This window comes from Pollicipes pollicipes, unplaced genomic scaffold (genome assembly GCF_011947565.3).
Source record: "Pollicipes pollicipes isolate AB1234 unplaced genomic scaffold, Ppol_2.1 Scaffold_6686;HRSCAF=7923_pilon_pilon_pilon, whole genome shotgun sequence".
Classification (NCBI taxonomy): domain Eukaryota; kingdom Metazoa; phylum Arthropoda; class Thecostraca; order Pollicipedomorpha; family Pollicipedidae; genus Pollicipes; species Pollicipes pollicipes.
The window spans coordinates 37,569,775-37,591,327 of record NW_023596921.1 but is presented as its reverse complement, the minus strand read 5'-3'; the positions used below and the strand labels follow the sequence as shown (position 1 = coordinate 37,591,327).

Below are 21,553 nucleotides of genomic sequence, written 5' to 3'. Positions count from 1 at the left end.
AACGCACATCTCGGTAACTCAGCGGTGAAGCGTGACATCAGAAATGATGCGGATGTTCATTGTTCAATTACTGGCATGACTGAAGAATATGGAGAGCCGCGAGGGGAGCATCACGACGAGCACACTTTGGCCTGTCTTCGCCACACAGCAGGCCACCACGCGCTTTATGTGTGGCAGATGCGTAGCATGCGAAGTGTAACTTCATCTCCTCTTGATGGACGGAAGCTCGAGGACTATAGCGCTAATTTTTGTTTTACTTCTCAGAGCTATTGTTCGATGATCTGTTCGAACTGTGCTGCCACTTACTAGGTATACTTAGCCCTCTCTCTCTCTCTCTCTCTCTCTCTCTCTCTCTCTCTCTCTATATATATATATATATATATATATATATATATTTATATACATAACATCCAATGTCCGCATGAAGATCTCCAGCGGGGTGAGCCATGGTTCGAGTGCACGACCCACGCGTCGCCTGTTTAGCAGCCGTATCTGCCAGCTCGTTCCCAGCGATGCCAACGTGACCAGGTATCTAACAGCGCACGACCTCTTCCCTATCTTGTCAAGCGTAGACAGGCGAGCTGAGAACCCTGCACAACGGACCACATCGGACGAAAAGGATTTGCAGCCAACAGGCCACTAATTCAAAGGTCTGATAAAACGGCGTGTAAATTCTCGTTCCGTGGTGATAAAACACCGTGCAATTCGAGATGGCAACCGACCCGACACTAAAGGCGGACGTAGGCGCCGACAATGTAAGGACCGATTACCACGAGCGTCCTCACAAACGCACTCCCCGCACTGTCATCTGACTCGGAGCTATCTATGTACATGAGAGTATAGCTAGCATAATACTCTCAATATAATACGGCGTAGCGCACATGACCCTTGTTCACTTCAGTGCCGTGTCCAGTATTGGCGAGGCCAAATGCCGGGGCGGAACGGGCATTCTCCACCACGCATGTGTATATACCGCTTGCACGTAGCACGAGGAGAGGACGGGACGCTCCGTGGCCTCACCCCGGGACATCGGCAGCGTAGTCTGGTAAACCAGGGGCGCGGGGTTCGGTTCCCGCGGTGCCTGCACTTCCTGCCAGGGCGACGCCGGCGACGCCATGTAGCCTCAGCAGTTGGGCGCGTCGTAAAGTCACAATGATACGCAACGTCACCGACCGTGATATCACATCGCATGCGCTATGCAGCAGAGCTGTCGCACCTTACACCTACGTGAGACCGCACTGTTAGTGGATGCCGAACAGTACGGTCTCACGTAGAGCGGTGACACGTGGGCCTCGCTACGAGCTTATTTGCTTATTATCGTGACGATCGCTGTTTCTAGTTACTCTGGTAACTAGCTTACGGGAATAGACATCACAAAGCAAGAACAGATTATATTTCCAAATTACATTAAAGCATGCGTAACCCTCTCGGCCAAAATATGAGCATCCAGATATGATTGTACACCACGCATACGCACGAAATCTCCACTGAGTTGGGACTTTCAAGATGGGTGCATTTTTCGAATCTTCAGAGTGCAAAACCACAATTTGCCTAAACACGGCTTATTCAAAAAGGCGTCACTCGCTTGCTATGCTCAACGGGCCGCCAAAGGGTGCCTCGGGCATCCGTTGAATCAGCCAGACCACTGCAGCTATGGGACGTAAAGTATGTACAGTCGAAGGCTTGCGACAGTAGCAGAAGCATCTACATATCAGCTACATGCGGCACAGGAGCTATGAAGTCTAGGTCACCATCAACCACAGCGGCTGCATTCAAGTCGCGAAAACACCGGTCGGCCCGCTCGCGACCTCCCGCCGCGCCTCGGGGGAGGTGGGTAGGGGAGGGACGCCGGCCCGCTAGCTCCTCCGGTTCGAGAGCCCCGTCCCGCCGCCAACGCACGACGGCCGGCGGTGCGGCGCTCCTTGCCACCGGCGGCGACGTCGGCGTGTCGGTGCCAGCCGGACGAGCCGCCGGTGCGGCGGGGCGGCGCGGCGCCGAGCCTCAGCCCGCCGGAGCGCTTCACTTGGTGCGACGGGTGGCCGTGCCGATGTGGCAGCCGTTCACCTTGGACGCGAACCGCAGCGAGTTGAGCGTCTCCGAGGCGCAGTCCTCGCGCGGCGACACGTTCACGAACATCAGGGTCTTGGAGTTGCCGCCCAGCGAGTGCTGCAGCAGGTGCGTCAGCTTCGAGTTGCGGTACGGCACGTGGTCCTGCTGCAAGTGAGAACAGTACACGGTTAGTCGGCGCTGGTGATGGAGGCGTCCGGCGACACGGTAAGCATTGCAAGAATGCTCCCACCACAGGACACGCAGAGGCTTCCAACAAAGTGTGACTGAAGTGACGTGAACCCGATCATTAGAAAGGCAGATGCTTTCAACAAAACGTGACTGAAGTGACGCGAAGCCAGTCATTAGACACGCAGAGGCTTCCACCAGAATGTGACTGAAGTGACGTGAAGTCGATCATTTGACACGCAGAGGCTTCTACCAGAATGTGACTGAAGTGACGTGAAGCCCATCATTAAGCAGGCTACGCATACTCGAAAGTACGTCGCGCGCGACGAAAAGAGCAACTCTGATATGCAGCGATACAGATAATGGGAAAAATGCTGCTGCGTGGAAGATCGACACTGCTGATCGACACAAGACTACAGAACACGGCACCACGCCGACCTCCGGGGCACGCCGGCCCGCGCCGCACCGCCCGGCCGCCAACCTTGTTGCCCAGGGCCATGATGACGTTGCCCAGGTTGGCCAGCGACTTGTTGATGTTCTTGGTCTCGGTGAGCCGGTCGCCCTGCGAGCCGGACTCCTTCAGCCGCTCCGAGCCGGCCAGGTCCACCAGGTTCAGCGAGCCTGGCAGACGACGGCGGGTCACAAGAGGAGCGAGCGCTGGTGCTCCCGTGAGCCCGCACCTCCCTCCCCTCCTTGTAACCCATCAAATGCACGTGAATGTAGCATGCGGCGCGAACACTTCAGCCCATGGTGACGTATACACGGCGGCGGCAGGATTACTACCCGTCACTGATGTTGTGTTCGAGCTGGGTCCAGCCGCTGGATCATTTACATTGGGCTAAACCGCCGATGAGCGCTATATCACGCCTGTGCATGGATGCCTCATCAGAACGAGGCAAAGCCAATTTCAAAGCCCCCAGCTAACCTCTGACTGACCAGGACACTATGACATTAAGCGTTTATGCTCGCGTCCGGGGAATACCCCTGCCCCTTCCCAGTCCCGACCAGGTGCACCGCAGCGGTTCGTCCGCAGCCGAGGCGCCCTCCTCCCCCCGCGCGCCGCCAGCGGAGCGCCTACCGTGGCAGGTCTCGGTCGTCAGCCGCCGGGACGCCCCCCCCCCCCCGCACCGCCAGCGGAGCGCCTACCGTGGCAGGTCTCGGTCGTCAGCCGCTGGGGCACCGCCGCCCCCCCCCCCCCCCCCCCACCCCTCGCGCCACCAGCGGAGCGCCCACCGTGGCAGGTCTCGGTCGTCAGCCGCTGGGGCACCGCCGCCCCCCCCCCCGCCCCCCCCCTCGCGCCACCAGCGGAGCGCCTACCGTGGCAGGTCTCGGTCGTCAGCCGCTGGGGCACCGCCGCCCCCCCCCCCCTCGCGCCACCAGCGGAGCGCCTACCGTGGCAGGTCTCGGTCGTCAGCCGATTCTGTCCGCTCAGCCGCAGCGTGAAAACCGAGTGCGAGCGCGACGAGTGCTCGTTGCAGTTGGTGGCGGCGACGGCGCGCTGCTGACGCGCCTGCTCCAGCAGCGCGGCCACGGCCGCCGCGTCCGCCACCGTCACCACCTGGCGACGCACCGACAGGCGTCACGCCGGCCGGCGGGCGGAGCGCGCACGAACGAGCCATTCAGGAGCATGCGGCCCGGGTGGCCACGGTTACAACGGTGACAACAACGGCAGTATATGTGGCTGACAAATGTCACAATGATGAAAAAGGCGAATATGAATGTGTCAATAGTCGGAAAAAGGGACATCGAGCAGCATTGTGGAGGATGGGCAGAAATACCGATTGGCATGTACTGAGTGGTGGACCGGTCTTAAAATTACAAGATAGAGGGTACCGGTCTTAAAATTACAAGATAGAGGGTACCGGTCTTAAAATTACAAGATAGAGGGTACCGGTCTTAAAATTACAAGATAGAGGGTACCGGTCTTAAAAGTACAAGATAGAGGGTAGGTCGAACGCATATCATCTTTACCATCAATATTTCAATGATTCTGTGTGACAATGGCTTGTGTTGGCATTCATGATTTATCTGACATGACGTACGCTACCAACCAACAAAAAGAGTGCCTACAGTATTGACAAACCTTGAGGTTAGTGACATACACCTCCTTGTTCTTGTTTCCAGTCTTGTTTTCCACCATGCGGATCTCGTAGGTGGGCTTCTCCTTGCTTGTGTTCAGAAGATCGCGGATGGTTTCATTGTAAATCTCTAAGAAGCTGGCCTCCAGAGTGTAGCTCCATCCCTGTCAGCGGAGGTCAACCAGTGTCATTTGGTCACACGTTGCCTTGAAAGAGAGTACAGATTGTTCAGAAACTGCGTGCAGACAACTCACCGAACAAGACCCGCTGACCCCATCAGTGGGCGTTATAAGACCTGGGCGCACCAGCACGCGGTGGAGCAACGCCCTCTATTCCACCATGAGCCCCGAATCAAAGCCGACTGACCCAGGCGGCCCGCGCAGCCGGCCCCGAGCGCAGCCGACCCCCGGCCCGCCAGCCCCGGCGTCCGCCCACCTTCTCAGCAAGACTGTCGCGCGTCTGGAAGATCTGCCGGACGGCGCGCGGGATCATGCCCTCGAGCTGCTCGTCGCGGCCACCCTCCATCGTGTGCGTCTTGCCCGACCCCGTCTGGCCGTACGCGAACACGCACACGGTGTAGCCGTCCAGGGCCGACTGCAACGGAGCGCACGGGGCGGGGCGGGGCTTAGACAGGGCTCAAGCACGCACACGGTGGGCCTGCACGGGAAGGTGGGTGGAACACGGATCAGACGGAGGTCATTTAAGCTCCATCAAGGAATTAGACAAGGGTCGAACACACGGACACTCGTGAAACTCATCCAGAACGAACAGAACGAAACGGGCAGAGGTGTTGTTGGACAGGCGTCGGGTCAACACATATTGTAGCCGTCAGGAATCGACTGGAACGGATGGGACAGAGAAAGAGCAAGACCGAGGGCGAGCATGCAGCGGCCGGTCGATTCCTGCTGCCACCATAAAGTATAAGACGACAGAAATCTCAACACTGCAAGACCAAATCTAACGCAATGCCCGTTTACACATGGCCAGCTGGCCAGCTGATAAACAGACGGCTGCAGCAACCCCGCAAGTAGCACCGCCGGCATGCTGCCACCGTGCAGCGCCGGGCCACCGGTGGAGCACCACAGCCAACAGCTGGCAGCCGGCTCACCTGCACCAGCTGGGAGATCTCCTCAAACACCTCCGCCTGGGAGGCGCGCGGCGGGAAGACGCGGTCGAAGGTGAAGCCGACCTTGCCGTCGCTCTCGCGGCGCCGTCCGCTCATCGTCTCGTTGAGGCCGGCGCCGGCGCCGTTGGCAGAGGCGGCTGCGGCAGCGGCGAGCACGGCTCAGGGCGGGGAGGGCGGCCCGCGCCCGGCCGACCGGCCAGTCACAGCAGACAGGGGCGCCGGCCATCGGTGAGGATAGAGATGGACACGCAGGGCTACGAAGATGACGCACGTTTTGACGGTGAGGATACAGATCATGTTTTCAGGTGTCACATGGGAGGAATTTCCGCGCACACACCAGGGGCGAACGGATCGACATCGCGCAGCCGCTGGTCGGAAATATCTGCTGACATTTTTTGTCGAGTGCCGAGACATACTCTGCCCGTACAACCATCTGCGCCGCGACCGCCCCTCCTCAGGTCGTCGGCTTACCTCCGGCCTTGCCCAGCTCGAGGGAGCGTTCATCGGTGAATTGTATGTGCTGTATCTCTCCGCCGGCGGCGGCCACCTCGTCGCCGAGCAGCGGCCGCACGCGGCAGAACACGCGGATGTTGCCCTTGAGCTCCTGCACCTGGTTGTGCAGGCGGCGCCGGAGCGTCTCCTCCGAGCGGATCTTGGCCTCCAGCTCGGCCACGGTGACGTCCCGCTGCTGCAGCGTCTCGCTCAGCTGGTCGCGCGCCGCCGTCAGCTGCTGCACGGTCAGCTGGGCGGCCGTCAGCTGCGCCTGCACCGTGGCCTGCGCGGCCGTCAGCTGGCCCACCGACGTCTGCGGCGGCACGGCAGGGCTCGCATTACACACACACCGTCGGGGACGGGGGGGGGGGGGGGGGGGCGGACGGGCGCCGACGGCCGGCGGCCGACGATTCGACATGACCGTAACGTGCATACTCACTGAGTCGCAGAGCAGTGGGTAATGTTTGTTTGCTCGCGTATGGCCGGGTCTTTCCCAACATCACAATGGGGATGAGTCGACTCTAGCCTCAGCTCATGACACGCGAGCCATGTGTGCCGCACGCCGGACCGTCCAGCACGCTCTCCGCCGCCTCACACGAGGGGAGGGGGATGCCTACCATCAGCGCGGCGGCCTCGTCCGTCTTGGCACGCAGCTCGGCCTCGAGCGCCCGCAGCTGGCGCTCGAGAGCGGCACGCGCCGCCTCTGTCGTCTGCTGCTGCGCCTCAAGGTCGGCCAGCTGTCGGCTCAGCCGGCGGCGCTCCTCGTCCATCTCGTCCTCGCGTCGGCGCAGCAGCTGCTGCACGCGATCCACCTCCGACTGGATCTCCACCGTGCGAATCTCCTTCTCCTTGACGCCCACCTCCAGCTGCTGCTTCTCGGTCTCCATCCTGGGGCGGGGAAGGGACAGGACGGTGACGGCAACGGCGGCGGCGAGCGGGGCGTCATCGCTGATGTTTGTTAGCCGTCCGAGAGCGTTAGCTTTCACGTCACAAACGCGCGTCTCATCAGCTGCCTGCCCATCTTTCGGACACGGTCTCGGCTAAGTCGCCTCACATTTCAATTACGGAGAGCACGTAACGAAAAAGGAGCATCAAACTTAGGACACGCACCTCGCATTGATCATGACATTATCTCGCAGGTGACGAGGGCGTCACATCTGCAGACAAGCACAGTTACAAAGTGCTATGATTAAAGGAGAGACAGATGGTGCTCAAGCTGGAGATATTGGTGGCCAAAACCGCCGAAACCGCCGAAACCACCGTGACAACCGCGACGCCGTGACACCCATGACAACCGTGACACCCGTGACAACCGCGACAGATGTTAGCTTATCTCACTTGGAGACGCGCTCCTGAGTGAGCAGCAGCTGCTGCATCAGCTCCTCATGCTGGCTGTTCTTCATGTTCAGGTTCTGCTCCATGTCCTGCAAGCGACCCTTCAGATCCCACGGCTGTCGCTTGGCGGCCGGCTTGGGGCCTGCGGTGTCACCTGGACGGACGGCGAGTCCATCAGCAGGGGCGGCGCACCATCCCCATACAGCGCGGACGGCGCACAGATCCCGCGACTGCAGCACGCACCACGTCACACGCACCACGCCCCAGGTCCCAGGTGCTACCAATGCCCTGTGACATCAGGATGACCAGATGCGGAGCGGCGTGGAGCAGTACGTGATGCCTTCACTGACACAGGCTGGCTGATACACGGCGTCAGCCCGGCTGCTGCTGTGAATCACCAACGGAGCTGCTGGCTGATCGCGCGGAACCTGACGTAGGCAGACATACATGTGCATGGTCCCATGGTCACTGGCCTCAGGATCTGTGGTCTCTTATTGCCTCTGGCCTCACGGCCTCATGGTCTCCGGTCTCTCACGGCTCACCTGTCATCCTGTTGCCCTGGGACACCACTTTTGGAGGTCACATCCCTCATCGGGGCGCCTCGGGTTCCTGGCAAAGGTCACACATGATGAGCGGTACGTCCTGCCAAAGTTAAGGATCGGCTCTGGGGGAGCCCACGGTCGGAGCCGGGCTACACCTGGCATCGGGAGCATTGGGAAATCTCGGCAGGTATGAGGCAATTCACATATGGCGGGTACAAATGACATGAGGCTTAGGATCACGGGGTAACGTGGCGCGATCCAGGACAACCTGGAGCAGTGCCGCGGACATCTCCTCGTCCAGAGGACAGGCCGTGCGGGCAGGACCAGTTGGCGGAGCGTTCGCCCCTGACTATGTGTCGGGTGGTGGGTCCGAGCTGGGCTACAACACTGACGGTTCGCCGCCATCCGCTACAGTGAGCGTTAGATACCGGGACGGCAACCACTATCTGAGCTGCAGGCGTCGCGAGATGATCCCGGAAGGCGGCAACACGACTGATGGCTGGAGGTGACGAGCGCTTAGAGCCCGGGATCATCGGACTGGTGGCTAGAGGTGACAAGCGCATAAAGCCCGGGATCACTGGACTGATGGCTAGAAGTGACGAGAGATTAGAGCCCGGGATCATTTGACTAGTGGCCAGATGTGATAAGCGCTTAGAGCCTGGGATATCCAACTAATGACTAGAGGTGACGAGCGCATAGAGCCCGGGATCATCCAACTAATAACTAGAGGTGACGATATCTTAGAGCCTGGAATATCTGACTAATGACTAGAGGTGATGAGCGCATAGAGCCCGGGATCATCTAACTAATAACTAGAGGTGACCATCTCTTAGAGCCTGGGATATCTGACTAATGACTAGAGGTGACGAGCGCATGGAGACAGGGATCATCTAACTAATAACTAGAGGTGACGACCTCTTCGAGCCCGGGATCATCTGACTAATGACTAGAGGTGACGAGCGCATAGAGCTCGGGATCATCTGAATGATCGCCTGACGAATGGCCCAGCAATCAATCCGACGACGGCGCGGCACGGCACGTGACGTCACCCCCGCTCCGCCGTCGTCGAGTGGCGCAGTGACCCGCCGGCGGTCGCTGACCTGGTCTGGCGCCGGCGGGCCGGCCGGCCGGCGTGTTCAGGCTGGCCACGGACTTGGAGCGGAGCAGGCCGGGGTTGGCCGGCGGTCGCATGCTGCCGGCACGTGGTGGCCGACCCGACGCCGAGCCGTCCGAGCCTGCAGCGCCGAGGGGCCACCGTCACTGGGGTCGGAGCGCATGCTGGGGGGCGCCTCCAGAGCACTGCCGTCCATACCGCTTACAAAGTTTGAAACCCGACAGGAAAGAACAAGCGGGTGCTGCCGTGCTATCTAGATTAAGGCAACTCTAGGCACGAGGGCCGCCGTTTATCAGACGTCGTGGTCAAACCAAATAGCACATCGACAGCAAAGGCACCTGACCCAGGCGAAGCACAGCCCTTAGGGTATACCCTCTTCTCCTCATCCATGACCACAAGCACTCACTGTTGGAGGTGTCCATGCGACTCCTCTTGCTGGACGCCATGCTCAGCTGTGTCGCCTGCCGCTTGCCGACGGCGCTCGACGTGGCCACCCTGGGGGTCGCTCGCGCTGCGCCCACCGCCGGCAGTCTGGAGTTGCCGGCGACCGGCAGCCGCGAGGAGGGCGTCGGAAGGCGACTCATCGTGGTGGCAGCGTCTGGATTGGTGGGGTGAGCAATTAATTGTAAACCACTGAAAAAATATGCCACGAAAGATAGCGGAGGCCTGGGTTGGCAGCAACCAGCTGAAACAGGTTCTGTCAGCCAGTTGTTAGTTAAAAATGGCTGGCAGAAAATGCTGGCAGCAAAAACTGCCACAAACTTCATGTCTGTTGCAGGCGCAATGGATATAGGCTAATGGATACCTTGCATCAATTCTAACAGGTATACCACACATTTGAATCATACTGTCTACCAGTGTTCTGGTGCTGATTTTTTCACTGATGAGGTAACTTTGGCAACAAGATGGTGAAGGTGTTTATAAAATGACAAGATCATAGCTTTTAGAGTCTGCACCATTTTATGCCAAACTTAACCATTGAAACCAGAAAGTACAGGAAAATCATTTCACCCAGCTGAAATGCCAAAGCTGGCAGAGTCCTGTCAAGCTAATATTTCAGTGGGGGTAGAAAGATTAGAAAACTGACATTAGAGGAGAAAGCTGGTAATTATAAACACACTGCTTTTGTCAGGGAAGTGAACACACTTTTGGAGCACCAATGAAACAGCATGCATTAACACTGATGACAAATAAATGAGAAACATCAGCAGTCAGGAAAAGTTTAAGATGAACAACATCAAAAACTGCACTGTACTTTCCAAGGTAAAACAATGGAAAAACTATTCAGTGTCTCAAGCACCAAATAAATGTTGAAAATTTGGACTTGGATGATGTGTGGGCATCTGAATATGACAAATGAGGACTTGCAATTACATCTGTGTTATGCATGATGCCTGCAAGTTGTGCTTTGCAACTTGTTGATGGTCCATGCACCAAAATGCACCATTTTGTTTTTAGAACAGAACATGTTCAATGCACACTTCATGACTGAGTGATATTTGGGTTAGTTGCTTAATAGGACTTTAATGTGATTTGACTGTGAAGCCATTAGCCACACAACTGAGTGACAGGTGGGAAAATGATATAGGCAGTAATGTAATGCATGTGTAAGATTGAGCCAATCAAACTGTACTTAATTTGTTAAAAACTCAAATTATATGGCAACAACCATGTCTCAATGTTTGCTAGCCCAGCTTGAAAGATACCATAAAAAACCTCTTGAAATATTCCACAGTCTTAAAGCATGCTCAGGTGGGGGTTAATTTGACTGATCAAGCTTTTCAATGCTAACTTCTGAATGGCGCAGTATCGCTATCAAATCTAGATGAGCTGTAGGCAATTGAATAGCTGTCTTTTTGGTATACAACATTGAACCTAACTAGCAAGGTTGCTGACCTGTGAGACTAGACAGGTCAATGACAGGACATGGCTTTCAGTAAAGGTAATCCCTTTAGGGACTGTTGTGGCTGGAGTGAAAACAAAGTCATCATACAGACCACACATTTTAAAATGTTTTTTTCACACAATTTTAGAACTGAGGTTTGAAATATTACTTATTTAATTCACCTTGGGGTCAATTGTGGAGGTCTGACCAAGATAGAAACCAACTGCTTCTTCCAATGGCTAACTTGCTTTATTAAGTAGTTTTCGGCATTCTGGAGGTCTGAGGTCTGAGGATGCTAATCCAGAGCTTAACTTTGAGTAGGCATATTTTGCCTGAAGATCATAACCTAGGGACCTGACAACTTGACAAAAGTGGGTTCACATACAATGCTCACACATACATACCTACCCTGTGAATTTGGTGTCTGCAGCTCTCTTAGCTCTAATTCTCAAGAGGCAAACTTGGCTTCCCACCTTCTGGTGATGATTGGGTTTTTAAGACATACTGACTACTAAGGTCATTTTGCACCAACACAGCATCTTGGTACACTGCACTCAACCAGCAACCCAAATGAATGTTAAAGGCACCTCATCATGTTGATAACGGATTCCAGGAGCATTTCTATCATTACTGTGTGTGAGTTGAGTGTAAAGGGTACCACATCAAGTGAAATTTTTGATCAGGTTAGGGCCTGGTAGCAGTTTGAAGATGTTTCCCACTCTGGTGATGTTGACTATGCTAGTTTGTGGGCATGCGCTGGCTCACAATTAACAACTTCAGTGTACAATGAAAGACCAAGCTGAAAATGAAGAATATGATTAATAGTTCTAGATTTACAAGTAAATTTAAAAAAATTATTTCCAAAAGGATGTTGCCCAGCCAGCGGATGCACATCCAGTTAATCAACTATTACCTACCTCAGAGCAAAGGTGAGTGAGCCAGACAGATACGTGGCGGTTCGAAGACGGATACAATTTTATATACCACTATCTATTTCTAGTCTCGGCACCTTTGTCTACCCAGAACTTGCACAAAACACCCCCACCGTACTCGCAAACAAATTGCCAAAACCGCGTCTCTCAACGTCGACAGATTTCAAATTTCGGTCGAAAACGAAGGGCCTGTGTAGATCGGATGTGCTATTTATTTGTCCCATGTAATTAAACATTTGTAGATAGTTATTGCGACTTTTAAAATATTTTAGTTTTAATTTTTACAGTTTTTAGGAACTGATTTGCATAAATACATCTACTCACCGAATAAAACCTAATTAAATAATTATTACGTCATCGGAAACGCAAGCACGAACTATTTGAATGCCGTTGTGCATTGCGCCTTCTGATTGGCCACAAGTTTTTTTTTCTTTGCTCCCTACCCTCAAGATACTCTAGTAAACTAATGTAAACAAAGACTGCCGTCTCAATGGCGCCGAAATTGATTCAAGGTGTGCGCTTGACGCGGGCTCAAGACCACATGTGCTTTTCTGATGACCTGGATGTTTTGGAGCGTCTGGCGTGTGTGCTGCAGATAACCACGTTGGTGATTCAGAAACATGCAGTGTTGTTTATTGCACACAGTATGCCTGTTATAGCGATTTTTACCGTCAAAATGCTGCTGCATTTTTTGGTAGTGTCTAGATCAGGTGTCATGGGTTGTCACAGGAAGGGGCTGTCAAGAAGTGTTTAAGAGAATATTTAAACTTCCTCTATGATTTTGTGTTACACTGGCAACTATTACCACATTGGTGTGCAAGTCTCTGTGCTGATTATGGTCATAAGGATTCTTTGGATTTATTTTTTACTTGTTTCAGGAGTATGAGAAATCTCATAGCAGCATGCAGGTGCCAGTTGCATCATGCACGTCCTACAAGCTACCAGATGTTTGTACGAAAAGGATACAGCTCCAGGGCTTGTATTGCAGGAGACAACAGATTCCACAAGCAGTACTCTCAAACTGCACATCCAAATATTATCCCCTTAGCCAAGCTCCTCAAGCAAGTCTGGTTCTTAAGTGGAATGGTTCATTCTCAAAGACAGTTTCACCTGACATCCAGTGTCCAGGCTCAAGTGATACATCAACAGTTGCAAGTTAGCGTTGATGAGGCAAAGATACGAAATGTGTTGAAAGCCAACAACATATCATTTGAGCTTGGCTTTACTTGCTTCATCATGGGCTGTATATTTTGCAAACACAAGAAAGCTGGCAGAAAGTCAGATAGTGAAAAGATGTATGTGAACATGATAACAGGTGAGATATCTTAAGTTGGCATCAGTGCTATCTGTAATGTCTTTCACATGCATGAAATGGTCAGCTATCACCTGCATTTTTTGTGAAATTCAATGGAGTTGTGACTAACGTGGCATGGTCCAGTTGGATATAGTGGTCTCTGCAAGCTATGTCATGCTGATGGGAGTAGCAGGCCATCATAGCTGACTGGTGAGCTCTGCCCTGCTGAGGGTAGGTGGTAGTCCTTGCCCTGCTAGCTCGCCAGCTCCGTGTTGCTGAGGGCATGCCAGCAGTCCTGCCCTGCCTTGGTCAGCTGGAGAGCTCCGTCCTGCTGAGGGCAAGTGGCAGTCCTCACCATGCCAGCCGGTGAGCTCTGTCTCGCTGAGGGCAGGCCAGCAGTCATTGCCCCTTTATGCTACTGAGGGCGAGCCGGCGGTCTCGGCTCCGGCCGCTTCCTCTCATTACCGACCCTCCACTTGTGTCCTCCAGACCGGACCCTCCATTTTTGTCGCCCGAGATGCTCGGCGGTATGTCGTTCTACCGCCGTGGCTGCGCTTCTCGCGTTGCTTGTCGTCACGCTGTATGTGCGTATGCATTTATGCATTGCATCATTAGGCTGTACACTCTGGAGCATGGACATTACAGTCCCACGTCAAAAGAACAGGGGATAAAAACATGCATGCAATTAACAAAACACAGTCAGAGACCCATGTACCAGCTACCAACAGCAATATCGCTCGACAGGTGCGCGCTCGCCGCGCATATGAGGCGTTGCCGTGTCCGATGTGTGATGTCGGCTGGCAGTGCATTATACAATGCTGGCGTGTGATACCCGAAATGTCTCCTATCGACCTCGGATCTCGGCCTAGGGAGTTGTAGATGCCTAGCCTGCCAAGTGGGACGCTCACGCGCGTCGCGGTTGAACACAAACGGGTTTCAGCACATCAAGCTCGCCGTGTAGCATCACCTTGTAAGCCAGCATGAGTCATCACCTTACGCTGCGCCGCTAGTCGTAGCTGGTCGGCTCGTCGAGCCCAGTAACTTGTCGGGCTCGGGCTCGGGCCTCGAAGTTTGGACGACGTGGGGCTCTCAAATCCTGAACTGATGACGTGCGATTCTCTGCGGTCCCGGTGGGCTCCCAGCGGGCCCATCGGGACCATGGCATGTGGCCCGCTCCGTCCTCTCTGATACGGTGTCGTCTGAGCTCTGTGCTGTCCGGAGGGCTTAGAGGTGCGCGGGTGCCGATGATTTTCAACGCTGAATCACGTAGGAAAACCAGCAGTGATAGGAGCACTTAGTGACGGATAAAGTTTCTATGTGAATCAGCCAGCAGGTCTCAATTGGCTTTAGCCTGTATCACCATGTGATCTTGCGGGTCATTTGCCACACCAGCTACCTGTGTGGCGGGCTGCATGTGTATGGGCAAGCGGTGTGCTTTACTCATGATATAGTGGCTGGCTTTCCCAGGAATGCTTCTGCAGCAATGTTTTTGGGAACTTCACCTAAACGGGTGCTCTCGGTGCCGTTTGACTGCAAAAAAAGTTCGCCACCCACTCGTGGGAATGTCTTGTGTTGTGCATGCGGCAAGTTCATCTGTGTTACGTCTTTCATGGATGCATTTCATTGCATACGTAGCACACCAAAAACCGGCGCCAGTGGTATGCGAAGGTTAGACACATTTCAAGCAACACACGTACTGTCTTTTTAGCTGTGCACTGGTCTGTACATTGCCCTGATTTTGGCCAGCTTTCCTAAATGTCTAGCTGTCCGGGTGGAGGCATGACTGACCGATGTGCAGGCTCCTTCATGTGCCATCAGTGCGGCCGCGGTGGCACCTGGTCTCAACTGGAGGACCAGCTCAGCATGCTGTACTCGCCCAAGGGCAAGCGGGTGCGCCTGCCGCCGCCGCCGCCGCCGCCGGCCGCACCGCCGCCTTCCGTCACTCGGCTCTGGGAGGCCGCTCAGCCCGTGGAGGCGGCCGACGCCGACACCCTGCAGGCTGCCCTGGAGCGGCTCAATTTGCAGGTGCGTGGTGCACGAGTCAGGCGGCCTGGGTGGCGCGAGCGCCCGTGGCAACCATGATCTGAAATAATACCAGCCACAGCCATGGCACGCCAGCTGTATGCTCCTGGTCAGATTGTAGACAGTTGAGTTTGCGGTGTGTGTGTGTGCTTGAAGTCCGTGCAGCTCTCATCTGCCCTGCCGGCGTCGTAGCGAGAGCCGTTCGCCCTCGGCCACTGTGCTGGCACCACCTGCAGCGCCGGGTTTATCCGTGCGCAAGGAACATCCGTCACCGGTGTCGGCCGTGTCACGCCGTGGCAGACATCCCCAGCGGTCGTCCGCCGCGTCCCGGCCGCCTCCCCCGTTCACCGCCGCCCGCACCGCGCGCCGCAGGGCATCGGCGCCGACCACGCTGCGCCGGTTCGAGGCGCGGCTGGGCGACGACGGCGGCCTGCTGGTGCCGCTGCGCCGGCCGGACGGCGCGCTGGCCGGTCTGCGCCTGCTGACGCCGGCCGGCGCCGAGCGCACTGTGCCGCCGTCAGCTCACCTGCCGGCCGGCTGGGCCAGCGTGCGCGGCCGCGACCACGCCCTACTCACCTCCCGGCTGTGCGACGCACTGGCGCTCAGTGAGCGCGCGCGCGGCCCCGTGCTGGCCCTGCCGCACGGTGAGTGCATTGGCTCGGCTCGACGGCGACGGGCCGCCGCCGGAGCTCGTTGCAGTATACGGGGATTGGCGTATGATGGACATGGGAGAGACGCTGAGCGGGAAGTAGCGAGACTGGAGGTGTACCTCCCGATTTTTCTCACAAATTTGCTTATTCGTCATGTGTGTTTATGGGTTTCACGTGTTTGACTCCGTAGGTAAGGCTGCACCAATTTTGTTATGGGATTAGAGTGTACAAAGGTCGTTTTTGGCATTTTGAATGATCTGCTCATGTGTTGAATTTGGTAACATTGAATACCGTATGTAACGTTTGATGCGTTAGGTCTCGGAAGTGGCTAGGTACTCATTTGTCTGCACGACGGCGTCCCCTCTTGTGTGGAGGGCCGCCCTCCCACACAAGGACTGTCTCTCGTGCTCGCTGCCTTCCAGACGTCTTTACGGCCGCCTGGTGTCCGTCTATAACCGATGCGAGTGTTCCGTCCTCCCGCTCCCCCCCCCCCCCCCCCCTAGCGTTACGCTCTGAAGTGAGCCCTGCCTCCCCACTCTGAGGTCTGCCCTCCGCTGACAGGCACCAGCAGCTTGCCGACCGAGCTGCTGCCGCTGCTGGAGCGCTTCACCAAGCTGACGTTCTGGTTTCCCGGCGACGTGGTCAGCTGGAATGCCGTACGCTGCTTCGCCCGCAAGCTCTCCGAGAAGCGCTGCTTCACTGTTAGGTGGGCTGTCACCCCGAGGCCTGCCTGACGGCCTTCAACTGAAGAGAACACGGCGGACGCGCTGTCGCTGTCAGCTGAACTAGTTGCGGGCTGGCGTGCGACAACACGGCACGGCCGTTTTACGCTGTATATGTTTAAATTTCTTTGACAATACTCTGCAAATTATAAGGCAAAATATGCCAGAAGCCGCTAGATCAAAACAAAACGCGAAACAGGGGCTGTGTAGGTCACATCTGTTGATCCGAGCAGAGTTGGCGCGTACTGTGCTGCTGCTGCTGCCTCCTCGTGACGCGTCTAACCGGCCATCGGCGCGCAGGCCGTCCGCGGAGCACGGCTCTCCGCTAGAGGCGATGCGTGCCGGTGCGTCGCTGCAGCGCATCCTCGAAGCCGCCGCGCCCCTCTACCACAACGCCATCACCACGTTCTCGGCGCTGCGGCAGGACGTGTTCGAGGAGATCTCCAACGCCACGCAGGTGCGGCCCGGCGCGGCCGCCGTGCGACGAATGCACACCAGCGCTGCTCCTGTGGGGAGGTTCCATTAATGCATGGCAGCTTGAGTAGCGGGGAGCAGATTAATCGCTGTATCGCAGCGGCTGTTGTGATCTGGCCATTCGCTTTGTTCGTGGTCAGATAGGTGGGTTATGATCGCCCATGACATCCTCAAGCTCAGATGGGTTTAACTGGTGTATAGGCACCGCCCTGACCACGACTGTGCTATTATGCGATGGCTGCGCGTGTCGTTCGTGAAGGTGCAGCTGCCCCTGTGGTGTCGGGCACCAAGCTAAGTATCACCGACAATTACAGCCTGGGTTCACCAGCTATAACTTCACGTGGTGTCGTATGCCAACTGGAACTCCCGCAGACTCTTGAAGGCGGGACCTGGACAGATACATGTACCCGTTATGATACCCGCTCTTGCGGGCAGAGTGCGTATGCAGAGGAGATTGGGTCGCCCGCACCCAGGCTCGGAATCCTGCGAGCAGTTCCCTACCATCTGTGTCCAGACCGCTCTCCTGCCTGCTGTCGCGACGCGCCCGACCCGCCTCCGTTCGGCGTCGCAGTGAACCTGCAGTTGATCCGGTTGTCGCCAGGTGGCTGGCGTGCAGTGGAAGCGGTTCCCGGGCCTGAACCGCCTGCTGCGCGGCCACCGGCGCGGCGAGCTCACCATCCTGTCCGGTCCGACCGGCGCCGGCAAGACCACCTTCGTCAGCGAGTACTCGCTGGACCTCTCCATGCAGGGGGTGCGTCGCACGCTGCAGGCGTGATGTGGGCCCCGTCTGCAATGTGAAGGCGTTTTCGTGCTTTCGCCTTTGATGTCAAGTGGGGATTTCAGTGTCTGTCGCCATCAGCTTGATTGACATGCAGCCTGATGTAATGTCCCCTATCAGCCGAATTTCGCTGTCGGGGTGTCAGGGGTCGGCTCGTGCTCCACTTGTCCTTCCACGCCCTAGTATCCCACGTCAGGACATAGATCAGTATCCCTTATCCCATGTTGGTGCCCTGTGAGCGGTCAGCAGCGCTTGGCCCGCAGCTCAACCCGGCGGCTGTTATCATCCCAGAAATCTAGTTTCACTGTTCCTTAACCTCCACGACTGGCACCAACGCGTCGCCCGTCCCGGCAGGTGAACACCCTGTGGGGCAGCTTCGAGATCAACAACGTCCGGCTGGCCAAGGTGATGTTACAGCAGATGGCCAACTGTGCGCTCGACAAGAACCTGGACAAGTTCGAACAGGTCGGTGACTGGCTGTCTGCGCGCAGCGAGCTGTTTTTGGGACGGGAGCTTTCCGTGCGCGGTGGGTAGGGGAGGAATATGGGAGGATAGTGCCCGTGTGTCAGCTTAAGCCGTTTAAGCTACTTGTGCTTCCTCCTCCTTCCTCGTGCTGTGTGTGTGCGCGATTGGCGCTTTACGACCCTTTCAGCTGCTGCGTGTATGCATATAGCGTCGCCCGTCGACCCTGGCGGAAAGGACGGACGCCGTGGGGGATCGAACCTAGCGTCTCTAGTTTCGCAGACGCGCAACTTAATAGCTACTTAGGGTAGCCCAGCGCGTGCTACAGTGCGTGCGTACGTACGTACGTGCGTGCAGGTGGCGTCGACTCCGTGCTGCGGCCCCGGAGTGGCAGACGTCAGCCGACCGGGCGTGTCTCCTGTTTCAGGCGGCTGACGAGTTCGAGAAGCTCCCCATGTGGTTCATGACGTTTCACGGTCACAATTCCAGGCCTCAGTCCGTCGCCCGTCGACCCTGGCGGAAAGGACGGACGCCGTGGGGGATCGAACCTAGCGTCTCTAGTTTCGCAGACGCGCAACTTAATAGCTACTTAGGGTAGCCCAGCGCGTGCTACAGTGCGTGCGTACGTACGTGCGTGCAGGTGGCGTCGACTCCGTGCTGCGGCCCCGGAGTGGCAGACGTCAGCCGACCGGGCGTGTCTCCTGTTTCAGGCGGCTGACGAGTTCGAGAAGCTCCCCATGTGGTTCATGACGTTTCACGGTCAGCAGAGCGTCACCAACGTATTGGACGTGAGTCAAGAGCTAGGGCGGTGCGGCGGAGTGTGGGGCGGGCCGGGCGGCCGGCCGCGTCCCCTCCCTGCCGCCGCCCGGTGGCGAGCAGGGCACTCGCTATCGGCAGGGGTGGCGTTAAGAGGGTACTGGCCGGGGCTGCGCTACTTGAAATGTTCGTGTTATTCGGAAGTAGCGGCGCCTTCAAGAGCTTAGGTCACTTAGCACCGACATTTTCATGCTGATTTCTGGGATGAGGGTGGGATGAAACTGAACAGGCTGCTTTTAACGTGTCGGCAACGCAGCACTATCGTCTTACATACGCCGCTGTCCAGTACTGGGCGTGACTCAGCCATCATTGGGCGCCGGTGTGGCGCTGACTATCCCCTGCGCAGGTCACCATGACCCGCAACTGCATCCGTGTGCGGTGCGCTGTCCCGCGGCCCGGTCGGCGACAGATCCCAGATAGACCGCTCCTCCCCTGATGCGCGGCGGGACCGCCCCAACACCCTGCCCGGCTGGCGTCATCATCCCACCAGCCGGCGTCTCAAACCCACTCGGGCCGGCGCCTATACCCCCACCCGGCTGGTTGTCATCACCTCACTCAGCCGCTGGCACCACCCCACCCGTCCGACGTTATCACTCCCACCCTGCTCTCATCACACCGCCCGGCCGCCGTCACCAACCGCCTGGTCGCCGTCAGGCGATGGCGCATGCGGCGTACGTGCACGACATCGGCCACGTGGTGCTGGACAACCTGCAGTTCATGATGGGCCCCGGAGAGCGGGGCACGGACCGCTTCTTCGAGCAGGATTCGGTCATCAGCCGCTTCCGCCGCTTTGCCACCATGAAAACTGCCACGTCACGCTCGTCATACACCCCAGAAAGGTTTGTCAACCGCCAGCGGACAGACCGGCGCCAGGGGTCTGTCACTCGGGTGGGAGCCGACTTTTGTACGAGGTCATCCACGGTATGAGCGTGGATTAATGTAAAAATGTTAGGCCGCACTGTAAGTGCCTCGCAACATGTACATGGTTCCGGAGTAAGGCTGTGATGTGTGATCTGAACCCATCGTTGTAATCTCCATTCCGAATATTGTTATCACCTCCTACTTGTAAGGCATGTCTCATCAGCTGTATGTCAGGGCTCTGAGTACGGTGCTCCCTTCCTTCCGGGGCGTGTGTTTTGGGGTATCCAGCGGACCGACAGAAAACTCTGCACACCAGACCACGCCGACCCCGCCGCCGGGCGACGGACGCCGGCGGTCGGTGGTGGTAACGCACGCGCGCCTGCCGTCCACCGCAAGGAGAGGGATGACGACGAGCTGGGGCTGGCCTCGGTGTTCGGTGGCGCTCCGCGCCACCCAGGAGGCCGACAACGTGCTCATCCTGCAAGTGCATGCGCGCGGCTGACACGCAAAGGAAGTACATACAGGTGCGGCGCGGGGCGCGCCGGGCGGGTTGACACCGACGCGCACGGCACGCATGACGCTAACAAGGCGTACAGGTGGACTGAGGCCTGGAATTGTATGGCACGCCATGGTCGCCATAGTTCCCGACACCACGCGGGGTGTTGGAAGCTGTGTCTTCCGGCAGTATCAGAGGCTGGTGAGCATATTACAGGAGGCCGTTGGCAGCTGGGAAGTCATTGACAGGATATAAAACTGTTAGCGGCCATGTGACAGGAGTGTAGCTGCCGTTGGTAAGAAGCGCCGAATGCGAACGCGGTTAATAACATACCGCAGTGCATGACTTCGCAAACCGAACGTGTTGCCACTAGCAGCGGGTGGCGTAGTCTGCAAAGATATGCCATTTGACTGGCGGTGCAGAGCGTCACTGTAGCCCCGTCAGCCGTCGTCGGACCGGAGCACAGCCCACGGAGGCCGCGCTTCGAGGAGGCGACGCACCCCCACCCCCGCCTGCCGCAGGTTCTGAAGAACCGCTTCAGCGGCGACCTGGTCCGATCCCGCTCCAGTTCAACAAGGACTCGCTGAGCTTCGCCGTCAAGCGGAAGCCGCGTGAGAAGAAGGAGCCGGCGCGGCAGCCTGCCGAGGAGTCGCCGCCGGCGGAGGCGCCCGCCTAGCGGCCTGCTCCGACCCTAGTGTGCGCGCCCCGCCGGCCGCTACCTCACTATCCACTGTACCTGACCGGCGCTGCCGCCGAATATAAGTTTTGTAGCACGTGCGTGTATGGCTCCGGCAGAGAGACGGCGGGGTGATATGTAGGCATGGGGGATGACTGGAGGATGATTCGTAGAAATGACGCCTGGGCTCAGTGGTGGACGATAATGAGACATGCTTGACTGATAATGATGATGATTTGGGCTTTAGGGCGCACCGACTACGTTGGCCATATGGCGCCCATCACGCTTGACGATGGGGTGCTTGATGTGACGCTTGATGAGGTGCGCGTTGAAGCAAAACTGACCCGCTTGCACCTGGCAAGTCCATCTCCAGGTAGGTGGCGGGGTCAGGTGAGCGCGGGCCAATGCGTTTCGGGGGCCGTCCAGCGGGTCCCCGGGTCCAACGGCGGGCCGTCCAGCACATCCCCGGGTCCAGCGGCGGGCGGCCGAGCGGATCCCCAGGTCCAGCGGCGGGCCGTCCAGCGAGTCCCCGGGTCCAGCGGCGGGCCGTCCAGCACATCCCC

General features: G+C 57.1%; 2 protein-coding genes across 2 annotated transcripts; one reads left to right on the top strand and one right to left on the bottom strand.

The window, feature by feature from the left end:
* Positions 1-1,952: 1,952 nt before the first annotated feature.
* LOC119108462 (carboxy-terminal kinesin 2) lies at positions 1,953-7,830 on the bottom strand. The gene is made up of 10 exons (XM_037232032.1): positions 7,809-7,830; positions 7,270-7,420; positions 6,549-6,819; positions 5,911-6,244; positions 5,422-5,576; positions 4,749-4,907; positions 4,319-4,477; positions 3,628-3,793; positions 2,717-2,856; positions 1,953-2,214 (listed from the first exon to the last, which is right to left on the bottom strand). Exons 1-10 carry the CDS (start codon positions 7,813-7,815, stop codon positions 2,020-2,022), a joined length of 1,737 nt encoding a protein of 578 aa, XP_037087927.1. The 5' UTR covers positions 7,816-7,830; the 3' UTR covers positions 1,953-2,019.
* Positions 7,831-9,333: 1,503 nt separating this feature from the next.
* LOC119108269 (twinkle protein, mitochondrial-like) lies at positions 9,334-21,049 on the top strand. Its single transcript, XM_037231848.1, is given in 15 exon segments — positions 9,334-9,533; positions 12,618-13,054; positions 14,832-15,058; positions 15,428-15,450; positions 15,602-15,699; positions 16,267-16,411; positions 16,728-16,884; positions 17,503-17,652; positions 18,034-18,144; positions 18,852-18,929; positions 19,612-19,753; positions 19,756-19,796; positions 20,215-20,262; positions 20,264-20,302; positions 20,856-21,049. Coding segments are annotated over 15 exon segments (2,022 nt in total). The 5' UTR covers positions 9,334-9,342; the 3' UTR covers positions 20,991-21,049.
* Positions 21,050-21,553: the final 504 nt, after the last annotated feature.

Coding starts and splice junctions, on each gene's coding strand:
- LOC119108462 (XM_037232032.1), bottom strand. Junction 6,820..7,269: donor ACTCAGGAGCGCGTCTCCAA/GTGAGATAAGCT, acceptor TCCCCGCCCCAG/GATGGAGACCGAGAAGCAGC. Junction 6,245..6,548: donor ACGAGGCCGCCGCGCTGATG/GTAGGCATCCCC, acceptor GTGCCGCCGCAG/ACGTCGGTGGGCCAGCTGAC.